Source organism: Typopeltis vanoorti, chromosome 1 (genome assembly GCF_054136105.1).
Source record: "Typopeltis vanoorti isolate ZY-2024b chromosome 1, IOZ_Tvanoo_1.0, whole genome shotgun sequence".
Taxonomy (NCBI): domain Eukaryota; kingdom Metazoa; phylum Arthropoda; class Arachnida; order Uropygi; family Thelyphonidae; genus Typopeltis; species Typopeltis vanoorti.
In genome coordinates this window covers 169,186,006-169,207,491 of record NC_143549.1, presented here as the reverse complement: position 1 = coordinate 169,207,491, position 21,486 = coordinate 169,186,006, and the positions used below count along the sequence as shown (strand labels likewise).

Sequence of the window (21,486 nt, the reverse complement as noted above, 5' to 3'; positions counted from 1 at the left end):
GCCGCTGTAGCTAACTGCTGCTCATACTGCATTTTTGCTACCCTTATCAAGCTAGTCACCTTCCTCTCCTGCTCTTTGTACTTCTCATGCAACTGGTTGTTATATATACTCATTTTGTGTTTCTTCCATAATACCCTCTTCTTCCAGATTGCATACCTTATCTCTTGATTCATCCATTTTACACCCACTCTGTTTACCCTCTTGACCCTTGGAATGCACTCTGATATTGCCTCCACCAAATAGTTCTTGAGTATGGCCCAAGCAGCATTGATATCCTTTCCATCCATTTCCTCTTTCCAATTTATTATCGCAAGCTGTTTCCTGAGCTTTTCGTAATTACCAGTCTTATAATTCCACATATATCCCTTTCTAACAGATGTCCTCGAATGACTGGTCACCCTGCACGTGATCACCTCATGGTCACTCTCACCAACTGGTGGAATATTTGACACCTCATTTATAATAACATCATCTGATGATATGATCAAATCCAATACTCTTGATCCTCGTGTACCCTTCGTTACATGCTGCCTAAGGTAATTATCTTTCAAAAACTCCAAAAATTCATTTTCTTTACCCACAGATGCAGTCTCTTGCTTCCAGTCTATATTACCATAATTAAAGTCGCCCATAATGATAACTCGTTTCTTGCTAGCTAGGCCAATTTTCCTATACATTTCCTTCTCATTACCCTCCATATTACCAGGTCTATAGCAACACCCAACTAAATATTTCATCCTGTTTACTTCTACCTCACATCATACGGCCTCAAAACCGTGACCACTATTTGCACCTTGCAATTCCACCTTAGATGGGCACAACTCATCTGCTACCATTAACAGTACTCCTCCCTTTCTTCCCTGTCTATCTTCACGAAAAATATCATATCCGTTCATCTCTATTCCTGTCAGGATGTTATCGTCATCTAACCATGTCTCACTTATACCAACAATTTTGGGGCGAACAGACTCGATCAAAGCAACAATTTCGTTCCCCTTATTTCGAATGCTTCTAGCATTAGTGAATAAACATAAGAAATCATTACTACTTCTACAAGTCCTAAGAACATCATTCCTGCGATGTGACTCTTCAATACCTTCTCCTGTCACTTCCTCTATATTACCACCAATTCTAAACTTTCTTCACACCTAAACTGTTTCCACCCATTTTGGAGCCAAACATGAGTCAAAACACACAATAAGAGAAATGTGTTGAGAACAAAGCTGAATTATGTGAAGTGAATTTAAATACTTTTCCTTGCGAGCCTCACCTATCTTTTAGACACAGGTCCAGGAAAACTTTGGTCAAGTGGTCACTCTTGATATTCCCAAGGCATTTGAGTCTGGCATTGTCGCCTTCTTGCAAAGCTACCATCTTTTGGCATTCCTCTCTGGCCATTCACTGCAGGTTATGGTGGTGGATAGTTTCCTTTCATCAGATTTTTCAGTTAATGCTGGCATACCACAGGGTTCAGTACTGTCACCTAGACTCTTCCTCCTATATATTAATGATCTTCTCTCCCTGACATCCAGTCCTATTCATAGCTTTGTTGATGACTGTACTCTCCACTTCTCTTTTCATTTTCAGAACCTTGTAGGGCTCAGGTTGACTCATGCTTCAAGATCTTCTTTAACCAATGTCTTAAATGCTGATCTCCTTCTCATTCTTAAGTGTGGTGAGATAACCTGGTAAATTTTAATGCCACCAATAAACAATCCTGTCTCATTTCCAGGTAGAAAGACCATTTCTCTTGCCACCCACGATAGTTTTCCTCTCCTTGAGTTAAATCTTGCATCTAATCTATCCTAACATAAACACATCAGGTTCATAGTTCCTTAAGCCTCCAAAAAAAGTATTGTTTTTCAAACGTTACTTCTATCCTGCTCAACTCGCTTTATAAAACTCAAATCTGTCCAATCTTAGAACACTGTTCCCACACTTGGGGTGGTGCACCTAAAACTTCTCTCAGAATATTTTACAGAACAAGCAGTTCACTTGCTTGATAACTCTTCCTTCACTGACTCCCTTTCCTATAGATGCTCTGTTGTTGCTGCATTATGTCACTGCTGCTCCTCTGAACTGGTTGCTACCATCCCTCTAGTTTCCTGAACTTGTATACGAACATGAGTAGCTGCCAGTCAATACCCATATATTTTTCGACTTGAAACTCATTGAACCATCTTCTTGTTCACTGCCTTCATTTCCTACACCTCTGCTCTTTAAAACAGTCACTACAACCATCAGGTTTTCAAAAAATGTATGAACAAATTCCTCTCTTCCTTCTAACCACTTGCTCAGATACAGCACTGCTGTGTGTTGTCTTGGGACCTCTTTGAGTGAGGCTGGAGAAAAAAAGAATCATACATTCAGTAGTCAAAAATGAAGCATGAATATATAATTGGTGAATGAAGTGGAAGAGGAAGAGAGAGAGAGATTTTTAATTAACATTATGAAAACAAAAAATTTAGGAAAGTAAAGACTAACGGAGAACTGCAAAAATGTTTTTGTACTTATACAAATTAAGTGGATATTGAATCCAACATTATTTCAAAGCCAAATATATAGAAACTATAAGAGTTTGGTGCCAAATATAAAAGTATTGGCAGATCTAAGTGTAAGCAACCTTTCAGGACAGGGGCAACTCGTAAAGGTGGAGTAAGTTCATATTTTCCCTAATGCAAAGCACATCTCCTTGCGACATGTATAATGCTATGCATTATGGGAAGGGGTCACTACCCAGATCGGTTTCAACCTTTGTTGAGGTCTTGTCAGTGGGAGCCAGACCCAGATGTAAAATACTCAGGTTGAAGTGATGCAGAACTCATTTCTTCCCATACAAGTTGCCAAAAGTGTCACATCTTAAAAGGTACCAAGAATTACTGAAATAAAGAGCCAAAAGGCTTCACTTTTGGCTCTTTATTTCAGTAATTCAGTTTGCACCGGTGATGCAAAATTTTACAATTTAAGTGGATATTGAATCCAACATTATTTCAAAGCCAAATATATATAGAAACTATAAGAGTTTCGTGCCGAATATAAAAACTATAAAAGTATCAGCAGATCTAAGCATAAGCAACCTTTCAGGGCAGGGACAACTCATAAAGGTGGAGTAAGTTCTGATCACTTTTCTTAGTATTTTCCCTAATGCAAAAACATCCCCTTGTGGACATGTATGATGCTATTCATTATGGGAAGGGGTCACTACCAGTTTCGACCTTTGTTGAATGTTCAAGTACATGTCAAACTCCAAAAACTCGGCGTTGTTTTCCTCAGTAACAGGCTCACCCTGTCACTGAGAAGAACTCTCAGAACCGGTTGGCTCTACACCGTGGCAGACTCACCCCACAACCAAGCAGAGCCACTCATTTGCTCATATCTCATCCGAGGGGTAACAGCAACAGCCGTGCCTCAGTTAACTTCTCAGGCTACAGCATTGCCATTCAATACCCCACCCCCACTCAGGACCTGGGTGATAGCAACAGCCGAGCTTCAGTTACATCTGGTCAAGCTTCGTGGGTTACAGCATTGCCATTCATCACCCAAGCTTCCAGCCGGTTTCGACCTTTGTTGAGGTTTCATCAGTGGGAGCCAGACCCAGATGTAAAATACTCAGGTCCAAAGATGCAGAAATCATTCTTTCCCGTATGAGTTGCCGAAAGTTGTCTCATCTTAAAAGGTACCAAGAATTACTGAAATAAAGAGTCAAATTAAGTGGATAATCAAACATTATTTCAAAGCTGAATATGAAACTATAACTATGCATAGCATCATACATGTCTGCAAGGAGATGTGCTTTGCATTAGGGACAGTACTAATGAAAGTGATCAGAACTTACTCCACCTTTACGAGTTGGCAATGCCCTGAAAGGTTGCTTATGCTTGGATCTGCCAATACTTTTATAGTTTTTATATTCGACACGAAACTCTTATAGTTTCTATATATATTCGGCTTTGAAATAATGTTGGAGGTCAATATCCACTTAATTTGTATGATTTTGTATCACCGAAGTGAAGCTTTTTGATGCTTTATACTATAATAAATTTAGTTTAATCCTTTATCCAAGTGTAAGCAAACAAAGTTTGCACCTGAAAATATCTTCAGGACTGAGGTAAGGTGGTACAACACCAGGCAACTCAGAGCAAAGATGGACCAAGCTCTCATCACTCCTTAAACTTCCAAAATGTTTTGTACTGTTCACCATCTGAGAATATTTTCCTATGAAGTAGCCAGCACATTGTTATGCTGCTGGCACTCCATTCCATTCACTTTACAGTTTCAAATAATATGCTTTTTGAAGTAACATGGTTAATAAATTGATACCACAATATTTAACATGAGTTAAAAATTCACTTAATACATTCCTCCTCAATGAAGAGATTTTATCCAGATCAACGTTCATGCTGATCTGAATGAAACTTCTCAGACTAATCATTAGGTGAGGTGTAAGTTATCATATCATTAAATACAGTACAGTACAGTACACTTTGCCTATTTTCCATATTTAGTGTAATTACAGACAACTGTAAAGACACTGTATGATGAAAAACATCTCCATTCCCACAACACCATACTGCATCAAAAAAAGTTTTATTCTGGTGCCAAACACAGTATGTATGAGGGTGGTCTAAAATGTTCTCGGCCTCGACCATAGGTGGCAACACTTTTTTTTCTATGTTGGTACATCTGTCAAACATGAATGTGAAATTGCAAGCCATTCTATCAAGTAGTTTGTTTTATACAGCTGTCTGAAGCAAACGTGTTGTTTGTATCCCTTGAAATGGATAAAATTGAGTATTGTGTGGTTATAAAATTCTTTGTAAAAGGTTTAACATCAAAAGAAATTCATTCGAAGTTCATAAAAGTTTATGGGCACTCTTCTCCTTCGTTTTCGAACAATTGAGAAATAGGCTGCCAAGTTTAAACATTTCCGAACCAGCCTTGAAGATGATCCATGTAAAGGATGTCCAAAAAGTGTAACAACACCAGAAATCATTGATCAGGTGCACGATATGGCATTGAATGACCGGCGAGTCCAAGCGTGTGAAATTGCTGAGACTATAGGCATTTCAAAAGAACATGTAGGACACATTTTGCATGAAGAATTACAAATGAAAAAGCTTTGTGCAAGATGGGTGATGTGTAGATCAAAAATGCACTCGCATGAAAATCGCTTTCCTGTCATAAGGAGTGGTGTTAAGTTTATGTTGTTTAGCTGTGGCCAGGATGATTAAGCTTTGAAATCTAATATTGTTAGCTATAGCCTCTGGGAGAGGGTGAAGACCTTTTTCAATTCCACAAATAAAGTCCATTTTTGGGATGTGATTGAAAAGTTGAAACCTTTCTTTAGGATATCGGATTCATGTTTTGAAAGGCAGTAATTCAACATGTTGAAAATCACTTTATCCTCTGGGAGGCTGTTGTGTGTATGGTATTTTTTCTTATAGAGTTCTTCAAATTTTTTAATTTGGTTAACCTTTTTTAACTTGAAAGTTTTCTCGTAGCTATGTTGTATAATATAACACCACTCATATCATACCACTCCTTATGACAGGAAAGCAATTCATAACTTGAGAAATAACAAAGAGATTATAATCACTAAAGCTGATAAGGTAAACTCCACAGTCATTCTTAACTCAAAAGACTATTTCAAGAAGATAAACAATTTATTATCAGACAGTTCCACGTATAAAATTCTCAACAAAGATCCTACCATGGCGAATCATAATGAGACAAACCATCTGATCTGCAATATGAGTACTTGGCCTGAAGAATTGAAAAGAAAAATTAAATCCTTACATTCCATTACTCCTAGACTTTATGGTGCACCTAAAATACATAAAGAAGTCCCACTTCGTCCGATTGTTGATGGCAGGTCCTCCCCAACATACCTTTTAGCTGAACATCTTGCAAGCTTACTAATAGGAAAAATCAGACAAACAGAATCCTATATTAAAAATTCTCAACAATTTGTTGAAAAACTGAAGAATGTGAAACCAACAAAAACAGACATAATGGCCAGTCTGGATGTAGTATCTTTATTTACAAATGTACCAATAGAAGAAGTCATTAAAATTATCAAAGATCTCTTTCCTGTAGATATTACACAGATGTTCAAGCACTCCGTAAAATCAAATTTCTTTAAGGTAAACAACAAGGTGTACCAACAATTAGAAGGCCTAGCCATGGGCAGCCCTCTGTCACCACCATTTGCAGACTTTTTCATGGAGAAATTTGAAAATGAAATCTTCACCAATATTACTCCTAAACCATCAATATAGTGGAGATATGTAGATGATATCTTCATCATATGGCAAGAAAGCATAGAAAACCTACAATGGACTGTTGATAGAATCAACTCACTCCACAACAAAATCTAATTTACCCTAGAAGTGGAAAATAACAAACAACTGCACTTCTTAGACATACTTGTAAAGAGACAAGATAACAATTTCAAACTGTCCATTTACAAAAAAGCCTACAGATACTGGACGATATCTACATTATTCTTCAAACCATCATAGGTCACATAAACATAGCATCATCCACATGTTGGGAAATAGAGTCTGCAAATTTGTCTGAGACGAAGACGAGGTTCAGACAGAACTGTCTCAGATTGTTACAACACTATCTCAAAATGGATATCCTCTAAACATTATCAACAAATTCCTGTATAAAGATAACCACTGACAACAAGAAACAGTCTCCCAGCAGGTTTCAACGGTCGTCATCCCCCTTTATGGGTTCGGTTTCCACCAATATAGCGAGATTGTTAAAAGCTCATAACATCAGAGTTGTATTTAAACCAACTACTAGCATTAGACAAGTGTTAAGATCTCCTAAGGATAGTGTTCCATTTTACAAATATCCAGGTGTGTATAATATTCCATGTACGTGTGGCCTCTCCTACATTGGACAAACTTCAAGAAGCCTCGAAATCAAACAGAAAGAACATGTTGGAGATGTCAATCATAACAGGACGATCACCTCCAGTTTAGAACATCACTTTTCAGCTTCTTACCATTCTATAGACTGGGAAAATAGTTCTATGTCCTACATAGACAATGATTTCAGATACTGATTATTCAAAGAAGCAACAGTAGTCCTACAAACAGGCAGCAACCTAAACAGAAATCAAGGTGCCATATTGAATGAGACTTGGAAAAATTTAATCAATTCACTCAGTTTGATGCAACTACAGTACGGCAACAATCACATAACACGCGTTCAGGATACAAACTAAAGATTCGCAATACATGCTGACATTGTCACGCGAACGTATCAAGTTAGCTACCTTATAGTTACTAACGGTTTTGTATTCTTTATACTTTGTGCATTTATCATTTTTTTGTGTTTACCGTTCAAGCCTTGAGAAAGCTAGACAGTTGCTAGCGAAACTGGTAGGTGTTATTATATGAACATATATAGTAATTAAAAAACCTATGGTCACATTGTTTATGTGACCATAGGTTTTTTAACACTTCATGACCAAATATGAATACTTGAAAGATTTATATACTTGAAATAAGAATTGCAGTTAAGATTTTTTTTTGTATCATTAAAACAGTCATCACTATAAAACAGTCTAACAGAAAACTTTCAAACTGGCATGCCATATATTATATATTGAAAACGTAAAAATGCTCCCATTCTATGTGGAATGACATAATATACAGGGTGTTCGGGATAAATTTGACAGTTTCGTAAGGAAAAAGAAAATCTTCTTTGTATCTATTAAATTTAATGAATTGACAAAAAAACATTACAGGCAGAGTTAATTACAATACTATCAACAAGATTTACTCAAAATAACCACCATTAGCATCGATCACAGCTGCAATTCTGCTTCGGAACCTCGAACAAGCTGATGCTACAGTCTCCCTGGGAAGGGCCGCAAAAACTGTTTTAATTTTATCCATTAACTGGGCTTTTGTATTACTGGAAGTGCGATTGGTGTCTTTTTCAACTGCGCCACATACAAAATAATCCATGGGGTTAAGGTCTGGGGAGTTTGGAGGCCAAACATTTGGACTGGTGAAGTCGTAGAAATTTTCAGACAACCATTTTTGACTTTTCCCAGAGGTGTGGCAAGGGGCCGAATCCTGCTGCCATACATACGGCCTACCATTGGCTACCCTTGTTATCCAGGGCTTGACTACAGTTAGCAACTCCACGAACAAAGCCCGAATTCCAATGCCAGGGTTCTTCAACACCTGTTCCTGCAGATTTGCGAGGAATTCTGCTGTACGAACGCAATCAGATCGTCTGCTAGGGATCTTTCTTCTTGCTACATCCTCGTAGTCACCATTGCAAGTCTCTAGTTCATGCCTGATTGTTTTTACTGTATTCAGGGAGCATTGGGCAGCAGTCGTAATATCCTTATTTTGATGGCGGGCACGAATCATCATGATACAAGTTATTCTCTTCCATGATTCAGGTGGGTTCCAGCTATCCATCCTTTCTGACATCTTGTATATGAATGAAGAAGGGTCCAAACTTTTAAATGAAGAGAAGTGTGTGTTAATACATGTAACTTACGGAAAAATATAATTAATTATAAATATGTCAAATTTATCCTGAACACCCTGTACTATGAAGCAAATTCCTTCTTGATATGAAACGCACAAAGACCCCATCCCATCATGAACTAATTCTTTTTTAAATATACTTTTATGCATAATTTTGAATACATATTATACAGTGTTTAATAAACTCAGTTGTTTCAAACATTTTATCCTTTATTGTAGTAAAAATGGTAAAAAGAAATGTATTTAAAAAAAATTATGGAAATCCCATAGATGATTAGATATATGAAGAGCCAAAGGCTTCAATCAAGCCCATAGACGAGTTATTTTTTTCATTGATTACTATATTTACTGTATTTACTTGAATATAACTCGCCCTCGTGTATATCTCCTATCTCTGATTTTACTTTACAAAAAAAGAAATTATAAAATTTCGCATTTACCTCGCACACAAAAAAAGTTTAAAACTTTAAGAAATAGATAGTGAATGTTGTTATGGTAGTTTCAAATATATTAGAATTTGGTTGAAGAAAATCAGCATTTCAACTCAACAATTGTAGCTCGACTTTGTCATTGAGTTGCATGATCTTTTGTTAATACTGCACCAATCATTATGAATATGAGTAACTATCCCTCATGTGGGATAGTTTATGCAGACACTTAGGACCTGAAATAGTAAAACAAAAACTGTTGAATATGAAAACCAATGTGGCCATTATTCCTGGCGATCCTACACCTTGTTTACAGCCCTTGGATGTATCGTTCAACAAACCATTCAAGGACTGTGTACAAAAATTCTACATGAAGTGGATGGCAGACAGCAGCTACAACCTGACTCTGGCAGGGAGGATTACAAGACCATCATTCGAGTTGTGCAACTGGATTTTAAGAACTTGGGACATGATTTCACCAGAAATAATGAGCAAGAGTTTTTTTTACAAACTGGCATCTAATGCCCTGAATTAAAACTGTTTTAATTTACAGAAGCATTAAAGATTCAAATATATCGTGTGATGAAGTTGAGTGGCCAATCGCATAAATAGCGTTGATAATTAAAATTTAAATGCATTCATTTTATTTAAATTTAAATGCATTAATACATAATGAGAGCAAAAAAATTTAAATGCATTAATACATAATGTGAGCAATTATAATGAATACCGAGGATTTAATTATAAACATCAATTTAGTTTTTTCCACAAAAACTTTAGATTCTGAAAATCCCCGCATATATCTCGTACCACCATTTTTTAACTTTAATGTTCTGGAAAAAAGTGCAAATTATATTTGAGTAAATACGATAACTTTTTCACTTAACGCGGGCTTTTTCACAGGATACGTTAAGCATAATGAATTCCTGTACTTTACTAGTTTTGGTTTCTTTTTGTTCTTCAATCTTTAGTTTTCGTAATCTATGTTCAAAATATTTACTCCATTCTATTCATCTTCTGTGTTCATCAATTGTATTCAGGCTTCATTCTCAATGCTTTCTCTTGTTGTACATTTTGGCTTATCGAGTTTGGTTCCAAAATTGCACAACCAGGGTTGCATGTCTTTTTAACAACCCTTTCATATAATTAAAATTATATATTGTTGTTATTTTGCTTTTGGTTTGGAGAGTGAGGCAGCTCTATCACCCAGTTTGTGTTGCCATTTCCATTGTTTTATTTTGGAGCAACATGAAATTTCAGGAAATGTATTTATACTTTAATTGTTTTTGCTATGTTACCTACTCATATATTGATCTGAAATATTTTTTGCATTTCATTTGAATAACAATCCATAGCATATATTTTGAATTTATATTAGAAGACTAAAATATTAACAGACCAAAACTTAGAGAAAGGAATAATTATATCCTGCTTTTATTAAAGCTACTACATGTTGGTTTTTCTTTTAATTTTCCCCTTATCCCATTATCCATATATATATATAGCAAGTGGTCTGATGTTGTATATCAACAAAGATGGCACAGCTGCTCTTGGGAGCCATAGTGTAGAGAGTTCTGTCCCTGGTGGAAGTTATACAGAAGTAGTAATTGGAAATAGATAGCAGAAGAGAAACTGCACCTGATCTTGGTGCATATTATTTGTAATATGTTATATAGAATTCAGTATATTTGTAAGGTCAGCTTTGATGTTCTTGAGTAAAGAAATGCCAATGAGATTTTAAAAAATTAAACAGAAAATAACCCACTGCTCTGATAAAATATTTTTATGTGCACAACTGTATTTATTTTGTTCTCCTCCTGTATTTGATTTCAGTTATTTTTACATCTCACCTTTTAGCTTTTCATAATATAATTTTCACTTGATTACTATATATATTAATTGTAGTCACACTGGCTTGTCGTCTTAAATGTGATAAATTATATGCTTGCTGATATCTGCTAATGAAATCAACTGCAAAATAAAGATAAGTGTGAAGTTATGTAAATTAAAAAAATAATAATAAATAAATAAAAATACTGGAATCTGTAATGTGCATTAGTACATGTTAATTTCAGTCTCTGCACATTTTCACTAATTCTGGAATATTATTTTAGGAACAAAAATATACATATTGAATGTCAGCAGATTTTTGTGCGGTTAAGTAAAGCATATCATTGTTATATAGAAATGAAATTTAACTATCAAGAATATTTTTGTTTTTTAATAAATATGATCCATTGGGACTGTTTTCAGATAGAAACAGATTATAAAATTTATTGTGTCTAGGCATATTATTGTTTCAAGAAATGTAGAAATACTGAATTATATTAGAGTAGTGGGTTAATCTAAAATATTTGAATTTGAAAATTGATCATGAATGTAATTAAATGTCTTTACCTGTGTATAAGTAAAATAAGCTTATTGTATTTTTAAGTGTCTTGTATTTTAAAGATTTCTCCAATGTTCATAATTGTATAGGATATTGAGATACTTTTTTTGTACTACTGATTCTTTTATTTTTTTATGTGCTTTATTAGAATTTCAGATCTGATGCTTCTTTGCTCTAAAAATATAAAATTATGAATTGTAATGCTAATTATGTATTTTTTTTTTTGCACTTCCTAATGATGAAGTACTGCCTGTTTGTCATATTTATCTCCTTTATTTTCAAAAGATTCAATTTTTTTTTTTTAAATACTTTTATTGTTTCAGATCTTGGAATGTTGTCACCATATAATTCTTCTGTGGAATAGCTTTGTTCTTGAAGAAACTTCTTTCTTCAAGTTAAAACTATATTGTAAATACTTTTTTTTCTTTTTTTTATGAAGACTGGTATGAAATCACATTTTGTATGTAATTCATTTATTTTTTAAAATAGTATGTTTTGATTTATTTGTAAAATTAATTCTGTTTCTCTTTTATGTAATTTAAAATTGGTATCACTGATTGGTTTGTATATAGCCCTGAACATCAATTATTATTATTAAAACTAATAATTTTTATTATGACTTTGGTTTAATGATATTGATAATCATAGCCTTTCAGATATTTCTCACATTCATAATATAAAGCAAATGTTCCCAATTTTTTTTTTTTTTTTTTTTTTTCATGATCCAAAATTTTAAATTATCTTTGTCTTGAAACCCAAATGATGCCATGGTTACTTATCAACTGCATTTGGCCATAATTTATAACAACTTTATTCTTAAATATTATATTTTCTTTCAAACATGAGCTTTTGCTAATATTTCCATGCACATGCCTCATCAGTAAAAACTTTTTTTTTTTACCAAAATAGACTTGAAATATTGAAATCAGAATTAGTTAGGAGATGACAGGAAATCAAATCACACTTCAAAATTTGAAATTTCTGCAAATGGATTTCATAAACACGAGGAACATTAAATATCATGAATCTGTTGTATCAGCTTCATAAATGATGGCATATACCAGTAAAATCTTATGAATTTCAGTATTACAGTTACATTCAGAAGGTTCTTACTTCAGCAATCAATTGAAACTGATATTTTTACTGATACCAAACAGTTTGTGCAGATTTGTGGTTAGATGATTGTTTATTATAGAGATTTAGGAAATTTTGTGATCTAATGGTGAAGAACTATGTTATGTATACAAGTTGATAATTCACCTAGTTTAGCTCCTCCTGTGGATGTGAAACTTTGGATATTTGTGGCAGCTGTGGAGGATTTGATTTCATCTTTTGAAAGGAAAATCCTTAACAAAATATTTGATCCAGTGAATAATAATTGTCTCTAAAGGATCAGATACATCCATGTGTTATGCCAAATCTATAAAAAACCTAGAGTATCCAGTTAAATCAGGTTCAGAAAGTTAGTGGAAATACATGTTTTTCAGACAAAAGTTAACTGTATTCCTGAAAAGATTATAAGTAGTAAAAATTTTTGATAAAAGACTAAAAGCAAACCAGCAAACAAGATTGAACAACATGTCTTAAATTGGAGAAGTAAGGTTTTGGATACACAGGAATGGAGATGACAGATCCAAGAGGTCAAGACTTGATTTTGGCTATATATAGCCATAGAAAGAATTGAATGGGGAAGTTGCACACGATTGGGCATAAATATATACAGATCACTGTTGTATCACATGGATACAATTTATGTTAGGCCCATTATGCACTTCCTGCATGCATGTTATCATTTTAACAAACAAGCAGTCAGCAATCATAGGATATGGAATAAAACAGTTAAATAGCTAAATATATAACTATTTTATTCTTTACATCATATATATTTATAATATAAGGAATACAATAGTTAAAAGCCATAATGTAATTATTTCTTAGAAATAGTTTTTTCATGAGTTTTTTTTTTTTTTACAGAATTTTAGTTTTTTATAGAATGCACATATATATATATTATGTAAAATTTGGAAGAGAGTTGTTTTACGAAATTGTTGGGTCCCAACTTTACATTAACAGAAGCATACTGTACTTGATCATGTTGTTCACATATTTTATTATTTGGCAGTTTGTCAGTCGACAGCATACCTATTGTCCTCACTGGCCTATAAGGTAATTGGTTAAGTGTGGGAAAGTTACTAAAAATAATAGTAATTATATAAATCAAGTGAATATTAAACTCAGCATTATTTCATCTAGTAATTTTAGTAAATAATAGTAGTAATAAAACTGTAGCTTATGAAGAGCAAAATGAATGAAAAAAAAAATAGAAAAAAAAAAATCATAGAATGTACACTTTCTCATACTTTCGGATGATTGATTTTTTTATAATGTATGAAACAAATCTTGTTGCCTTATCGTATTCAGTCCTTTAAATGATCCAGAAATAGCTGAATGAAGTGGGGGAAGGAAGGTAATTCCCAGAGATCTTAATTCATCTCCTTTCAAAGGATGCATACTTCTTATATCCCAAAATGGTGGCTAGCACGGATTTGAATTATTTTGGCAAATTTTCTTGTTTAAATATTTGGTGCTAATAGTACATTTGATAGATAATAGCATGAAAAATTGATTTAAAAAAAAAGTTGGCCCTTTTCCTTAGAAAAATCAAATGCATGGAAATCTTCCTTTTTTTGGGAAACTGCTTTTCCCAAAAAAGTTTCTATAATATAATATATAATTTCACAACCCCACAAAAAATATAATAACAAACATGATTGCTAGAATAAGTTACTGATACAAAACATCTTTTATGTTCTTGAACCTAAACAAGATTTCAAGTTAAAATAAGACATTTCTGTCACTTCTGAAACTACTTCCATTATTGCTGTGATATGTGTATGGAAACATTATTGCTTTTATTTTTTATATACAAGTGACATATTGATTGTCAGATATTTTACTTTAGAGGCAAAACATTTCCAAGTAAATTTTATAAATATACAGTTTCAAAAATTGTGCTGTCAAAAAAAAAAATTGTATTGAGTAAATAGCTTTGTTATGGGATATTTTTTGTAATATTCATATTTTGCAGCTCTAGCAAATGCATCTTTTGAATGATAACTGGATGTAATATTTTGGAACCTTTTTTAATAAAAGATTTTACAATATAGATTAATTATATATGCATTTGTGTATCTATAATGATAGCTAATCTGGAAATCGTTTTTATATACCCTTTTTTTTTATATTCATTCAAGATGAATGGATACCTCTGTAAATAATATTCTGCTCCTCTTTGGCTTAAACTATGATAGTATGAAAAGTTCAAGAATGTAGTGCGATATAATCTCGACTTCATTATGACATGGATTTAGCATATATGCTAGGAATACAATGAATTTATAGTTTTGCTTTTTCCCAGATCATTTGCAGTAAATACAGCAAAGTTTTTAGAATATTTGTCAGATCATATTTAATAGTAACTTCAAGATCAGAACAGCTAAAATTCTGTATGGCATATAGAAGGATATAAATTATTGAAAGGGGAAAAAAAAAAATGCTATAGAATATATAGTAAAATCTGCTTATAGCAAACTTCAAGGGACCATAAATTATATGTAGCATATATCAGCACCATTTTTTTTTTTTTTTCGAAGATCCATCATTGTAATTAAGTGGTTTCAACTGTTTGTTTCTCTTAATTTTATTATCATTTTTAGACAATGTAGAAATTTGAAGTATATGACCAATCCCAAGAAGCATTCCTATATTTATTAAAAAATAACATGAATTTATTTGGTTCAGTAGTATTTATTATACTGAGAGCTGTTGCAGAAATATTTTCATATTGATAAACAGTATATTTAATGGGATAACATTCTGAAATATTTTAAGTATTTGCTGACTGTTTAAATTAACTTTGATAATTAGATACTCTGACTTATCTTTGCAAAGTGTCTTCTAGGATATTTTGATTAGCACATCAAATCTGGAAACCGAACCCGAAGAAAATAACTTTAAAACTTTCGCAAATATTTTTGTTGTTTAATACAATTTTTTACTTTCTGTTTTGGTATTAATTCGTTACTCATGTGTATTATTATGGTGGACATCACAGTAAACTTAAAATAAAAATTTGAACAGAGGTATCCCTATAGTTGCATGTAATCAACACTCATTATTCATACATATTTCTTTTCCTGATCAGGATACCTATTCTAATATTTTTATTTTGTTTAATATGCTCAGGTGTACCATTTCAGGTTATATGTGTTGAGTTTACTGATATTATCTAAATAATTTTATATATATATTGGTGATGTCTTTGGCATTCTTGTTTCATATGAGCTACTACTAATCGTGACTATCCTTCTGTACAACTTTTTGATAAATATTAGAAAGTAATTTTACTGACAGATTTTTACAAATTAATGTTATGGATTAAACTAATTTGATTTTCTTTTTTTTTTTTCTTTTTTGTGGAAATATTCTGTAAATTTTACTTAATCTGTTAAATTTCTCCTGCATTCAGATGCTAAAAAAAAAAAAGAACAGAACAAAATTAATATAATAAATAAAATTTAATCCAAAGCAAAGTTTGGTCGATTGGCAGAGCCTCTGCTACTAATGGCTCGCAAAAAGTTAAGCAAGTTTGAGTGCAGTTAGTAGTTGGAAGGTGATCATTCGTTCGATGCTATTGGCACACTCTCCCTCGATGAGTCTTTGGACTCCCTGGAGGTGTCACATAATATTCTCAACATGTGATTTATCATTTGCATGTTATCTTGTTAAGTAAGAACACCTTCAGTTTTCCAGTGTTGTTTATATACACAGTTTTAAAAAAAAAAAAAAAAAAAAAAAAGCTGCAATATTTAGTATTAAATCAGGAATGTCCTAAGATTTGTGAAATTTTTTAGGAAGTGACACATTAATTTTACCTCTGGAATGGAAATTCTATACTCTTGGTTGCAAGTATAGATTAGACTATCCTTAAACATGGTTTTCATGTACTTTTTTTTTCTTTCCTCAAAAATACTGCATATCCATTAACTGCTGAGCCAGTCATTGTGAACAGTGTACAATGAACTCTCACTATAGAAGAAAAAAAAAAAAAAAAAAAAAAAAAAAATGAAATGGTTAAAACAGCCAAACCTCCATAGATATAATTTTATGCTAAAGGAAATTCACTAAAGCTGTCTGTTATAATATAACATTTCTGTGATCCCTATGCATTTGCTATAGTGAGAGTTACTTGTGTGTGTGTGTATATATATATATAAAATCTCTTGAAATCATTGGTCGTCTTATAATGGTGAGTATAAAAAGCGAAGCTTAATTTCTTGGATGAATATTTAGGTAGTTACAATATATAGTTATATAAAAAAATAGGCAGTGTTTATAAACAAATCAGGTTAATTTTTTGTTACATAAATTTCTTTAAAATATTACAATAGATTTCTTACAAAATAAATAATTATTAACCTCAATTTTCATGTTGATTTTCTTCATCTGTTGAAAATAGTTCTTCAGATTTATTGTTTAAATGATCATCATATGGATCCCAGTTCGAATCCGGTGAATTGATTTCATTTTCATTGTCATCAGTGTCCCACAACAGATCATCTTCCATACCATCCATAAGATTAGAGATACCACACTTTTTAAATGATTTTATCAGTCTCTACTTTTACTTTATTCCATGCTTTGGTCACAAAATTGAACAACATGTCAAGTGATATAGCGTGCATAGATCCACCGTTTGTAAGCGATTTTTCACCAGTCAACCAACATCCAATTATTCCACTCTTCTCATATGTGATCTTTAAGTGGTTTGTTCAAGCAGACATCTAGTGGTTGCAATATAGAAGTTAAACCACCTGGTACAACAGCAATTTTTGTGTTATTTGTTTCTAGAAGACTTTTAGTATTTTCAGTTAAATGACTACGAAACATATTCCATACTAATAAACTGCATTTCTTCATTATACCGCCTGGTCGCGTGTTCCACACATTATTTATCCATAATTTCACACCATTTTCGTCCATCCATCCTTTTTAGTGAAAATGTACCAAAACACCTGAAGGAAATTTTAATTTTATTTTATCTTATGAGAGATTCTGATTGTGCTTTTCACAAAGAAAAACTTATAAAACCTACAGATATTTTGTAATTACTTAAAATAACATGTACAAATTAACTTGTACAGTAGAAACATAATTGTGATGAAAACCCTCTTTGATAACAAAGATCACATTAACAGTAGCATTTATTTTAAAATTGTTTTTGATTTTTCTTTTAGTTGTAAAACACATATTCTTTCCCTTTCCAACTCTTGATATGGTCACTTATAGCTGACCATGAATGAAGTTATCAGATTGCAAGTCCATACTTAACATGCAAAGTTAAAATGTGGACTTGAGATTTGATCACTTTATTGTGTATAAATGGACACGCCAACTTATGATAACATGTGGTACTTACAATAAGATAAAATTTGATATAGTTGCTCCTTGTGTCAATGTGAACATGTTAATCATTTTTATATTCTTCAATAGTTTTCTTTGAATTCAGCATATGCATAAAAGATATTTTTAAACCTGCATGTAAAGCTCTTTGGAATCATCATTTATTTTTCACTTTTTACACTAATCCACATGAAAAAAAAGCCTTAGACTCTGGCACTATAATGTTTGGGTTTGGAGGATGCTATTTCCATATACATTTTGACAACTGAACAGTAGCTTTTTGTAAGTGCAGCATATGTGAAAAACTTTGAAATCAGTGTGAGAAGCCCTTAAAAAGCACACTGTTTATTGTAACAGAGGTAACTTTCTCCTTTAATCTATGTTGGCACTCTCTAGAGTTGCTAGTGTAGATTAAAACAATATATCCATTTAATCAGATTTTTTTTTTTTTTTTTTAAATTCAGTTTTACAATTCTTGCTGCCTTCAAGTTTAATTCCACTTGCACATTTTTTACTGTTGAATTTTAAGATATTATTTTATTAATCTTATCCATTATAAATGAATAATTCACATCTTAATATAACTTTGCATCTAAATATGTAGAAAATATGAAGTATTTGATTTCTTAATGGAAATGGTATTCTCTTTTAAATATAGCACAAGCAAAGTCTAGAAAAGTGGCTTGCAGTCATTTGATCATGGAAAACCACTAAATTTAAAATATAGTAAAAAATTAAAATTAATTTTATTAAGATAAAAAGTAAAATTAATAACACAGTGCAGTTGAATTATTGCTTCCTGGTTCTGCACTTCATAGTTACATTAGGATAATTTTTCTTGCACACTTTAAAGTTTGATTAGAGTTGAGATTCCACCCTAGACTAGAGCATGACTGAAGTACCAGTAAGTGCTAAAAATTTTGGGAAGATGGAATTTCGTGCATGGTAAACTTTTTTCCCCTTTGAAAGATAAGTAACTTAACCACTCATTCCTGGAATATAAATGTTACTCACTGACAGGGATAACCTTCCGAAATAAAATTGTTTTATTTTGTTTATTTAAAAATTTTGCTTTTGATATTGTAAGTTACATTCTTAACTGTTACATTATGTTCCATTCTAATGACCAAAAATCTGTGTACATTCAGTCAGTAAGTAGCAAATTTTGAGTTTTGGAAACAGCCCTACACTTGTGGCTTGCCATAATTTTTGTGCAGTTGATAATTCCATATTTATAATTTATAAGGTTTTTTAATAATCAGAATAATCTTTGGATTAACTTTCTTTTAGACCTTTATTTAAAGTGTAGTTTAATCAGTTCATTAGAACTCTTAATTCCATTTTCTGATTGTATATATCCTAATGTCTCTCTCTCATGCTTTTGGAAGTTTACCTCCTTTTAATAATTAAAATGTAATGCATTGCTGCAGTTAATAAGTTATTGGTATTAGTGTGATAATAAATTATTAATATATATATATAGAAAGATAAATAGAACTTACATAAGTCTGTTATGATTTGTAGATATACTATTGAGCTTCTTGTTAATTAGTTTTGGATACCATTGATATCTAAACTAATATATGAGAATTAAGTACTGAAGTTATTAATATTAAGCAACGCTGTGTAAGTTCCTATCTATATTTTCAGTTGTGCTTCTAGCTAATGCATCTAAATCTTGATCTGCATTTTTATAATTTCATGGCATATTGTAAAAATCACTGATGGAATACGTAGTTATTTGTAGAAAAGGAAAATCATCACGTTACTGGTGATGTTGCACCACATACACACTATGTATTTCAGTCATTAGTACTTGATTATTCTGTATCATGAACATTATTATAATTTTGCCTCATATACCAAAGAGAGGTATTATAACCTGCAGGTCAGGCTTGAGTTCAAACAGGATTTGGACTCTCTTTTTTTTTTTTTTTTTTTGGATAAGCATATAAATGTTATCAGAATTTAATGATCATACACTTAGATTAAATAAAGTTTTTTTTCCTAAGGAATGTCATTCAATAAGAAAACTTTGTTTTATCGAAATACAGCCAACTCTTACTATATCCAGTATTCTATTATAAGGCTGGTCTTTCAGGCAAATTAGCTATGAGAGGTGACTATGAAAGGTTGCAGATTTAAAAAAAAAAAAAAAAAAAAAAGTCTAGAAATTAAGTATTGACCAGCTTTTGCCTTTACACATTTTTTCCACATCATAATGAAGTTATTTTGTAAGTGTAATATTAAAAAAAATTTTTTTTTATAATCAGGTGCATTGGACAGTGACCTATTCTTGATCATAGATGTTCTGTGGTTTATATTGAATATTTCATGAAAATTAACAGTAACAAATTTATAGAAATTTAAAAATGAATAAACGGGTATATAACAAATTCATATGATAATTAACTAATTACATATTTTTTATGATCATTTATTTTGTATGCTCAGAAAGATCTGTAAATTCTTTTAAGCAGGAGTATTTTAAAAAATCGAATATATAATAAAAATATTTTAATATCTAGTTCATTCTTAAAATAAAATGGCCATATGTTTAATAACATGAGTGATGTATGTGTTTTTGTGCTTTAGATTTACTAATTTATACTGTGTTATAAATTTCACATTAAACCTTACACTATATAACATGTTGCTTAATTATGTAGACCTCACTGTGGAAGAGATGGATGTTCTGGATTCTTTATCTTAGAAACTGGACCATTGCTATGAATTGTTTTAATACCATTTATATTGAAATATGGATATAACTATGGAGCAGCTTTTCATGCTTATATCATTGTATGATTGGCTTCCTTTGAATTTTATGAGGTGTTTGATTCTGCATGTGAGATTGTGAAAAAATTGTTTTTATTAGAACCATTAGATTGTGTGTATATACTACTATTATATATGCAATAGTAAAGAATTCTTAATCAAATCAACTTTTATATTTCTTAAAAAGATATTGTGTATGTTTCTCATGGCTATAATTATTTGAAAAATTTAACCACTGAAATTTTTTTCTGCGCAATAAATAAATGTCTAATTTTTCAGGTTGTTTGCATTCATTTTTTATTTATTAAACAACATTCCACTTCAGTCATTGTCACTAACATACAAACACAAATTGCTGCTATCTGAGACCTGGGTATCTCAACTATATTCACTTGTTTTCTGATTGCTTCCTAGTTGTTGATTAAATTAGTTTTAAATTACAGATGGGTTTAGCAGTAACTTCATTAGGAAAAATTTTCACAATGTAGCTAGCAACTTGCTGTACAATCTACCAAATCTTACCCAAACCCTTTATATAGCATGGGTGCTAATTATACTTGATATTTTATTCTTGTTTAAATCCTTACCCAAGCATAAGCCAAGTTTGTGCATGGGATATCTTCATTACTCGTCATATATACCATTGACTTCACATCAATTGCTTTAGTATCCCATAATGCAAAACGCTTGAATGTGTATTTTGCTATGCATTATGCAAAGAGTCACTAATTAGATTGGTTTCAACTTTAGTATCGTCCTAGGTCTAGCTCCCACTGAGACCTCATAGGTCAAAACTGATTTGGGTAGTGACTTCCCCTAATGTATAACAATATGTCTGAATGGAATGGTGCTTTGCATTATGGGATATTAATGTGACTGATGTGAAATCGACAACCTCCTATAT

At 32.1% G+C, this 21,486-nt stretch overlaps 1 protein-coding gene across 3 annotated transcripts in view; it reads left to right on the top strand.

The window, feature by feature from the left end:
- LOC150110636 (EEIG family member 2) overlaps positions 1-20,858 on the top strand; it is a 140,141-nt gene extending 119,283 nt beyond the window's left edge. For 2 of the 3 annotated variants that reach the window (XM_090399976.1, XM_090399968.1), the window contains exon 9: positions 10,459-11,907. In XM_090399976.1, the coding sequence (XP_090256102.1) occupies positions 10,459-10,574 (116 nt within the window). In that variant the 3' untranslated portion in view covers positions 10,575-11,907. Of the gene's footprint in view, positions 1-10,458; positions 11,908-20,473 lie in introns of those variants that run through there. The other variant, XM_090399984.1, reaches the window with a different exon arrangement.
- Positions 20,859-21,486: the final 628 nt, after the last annotated feature.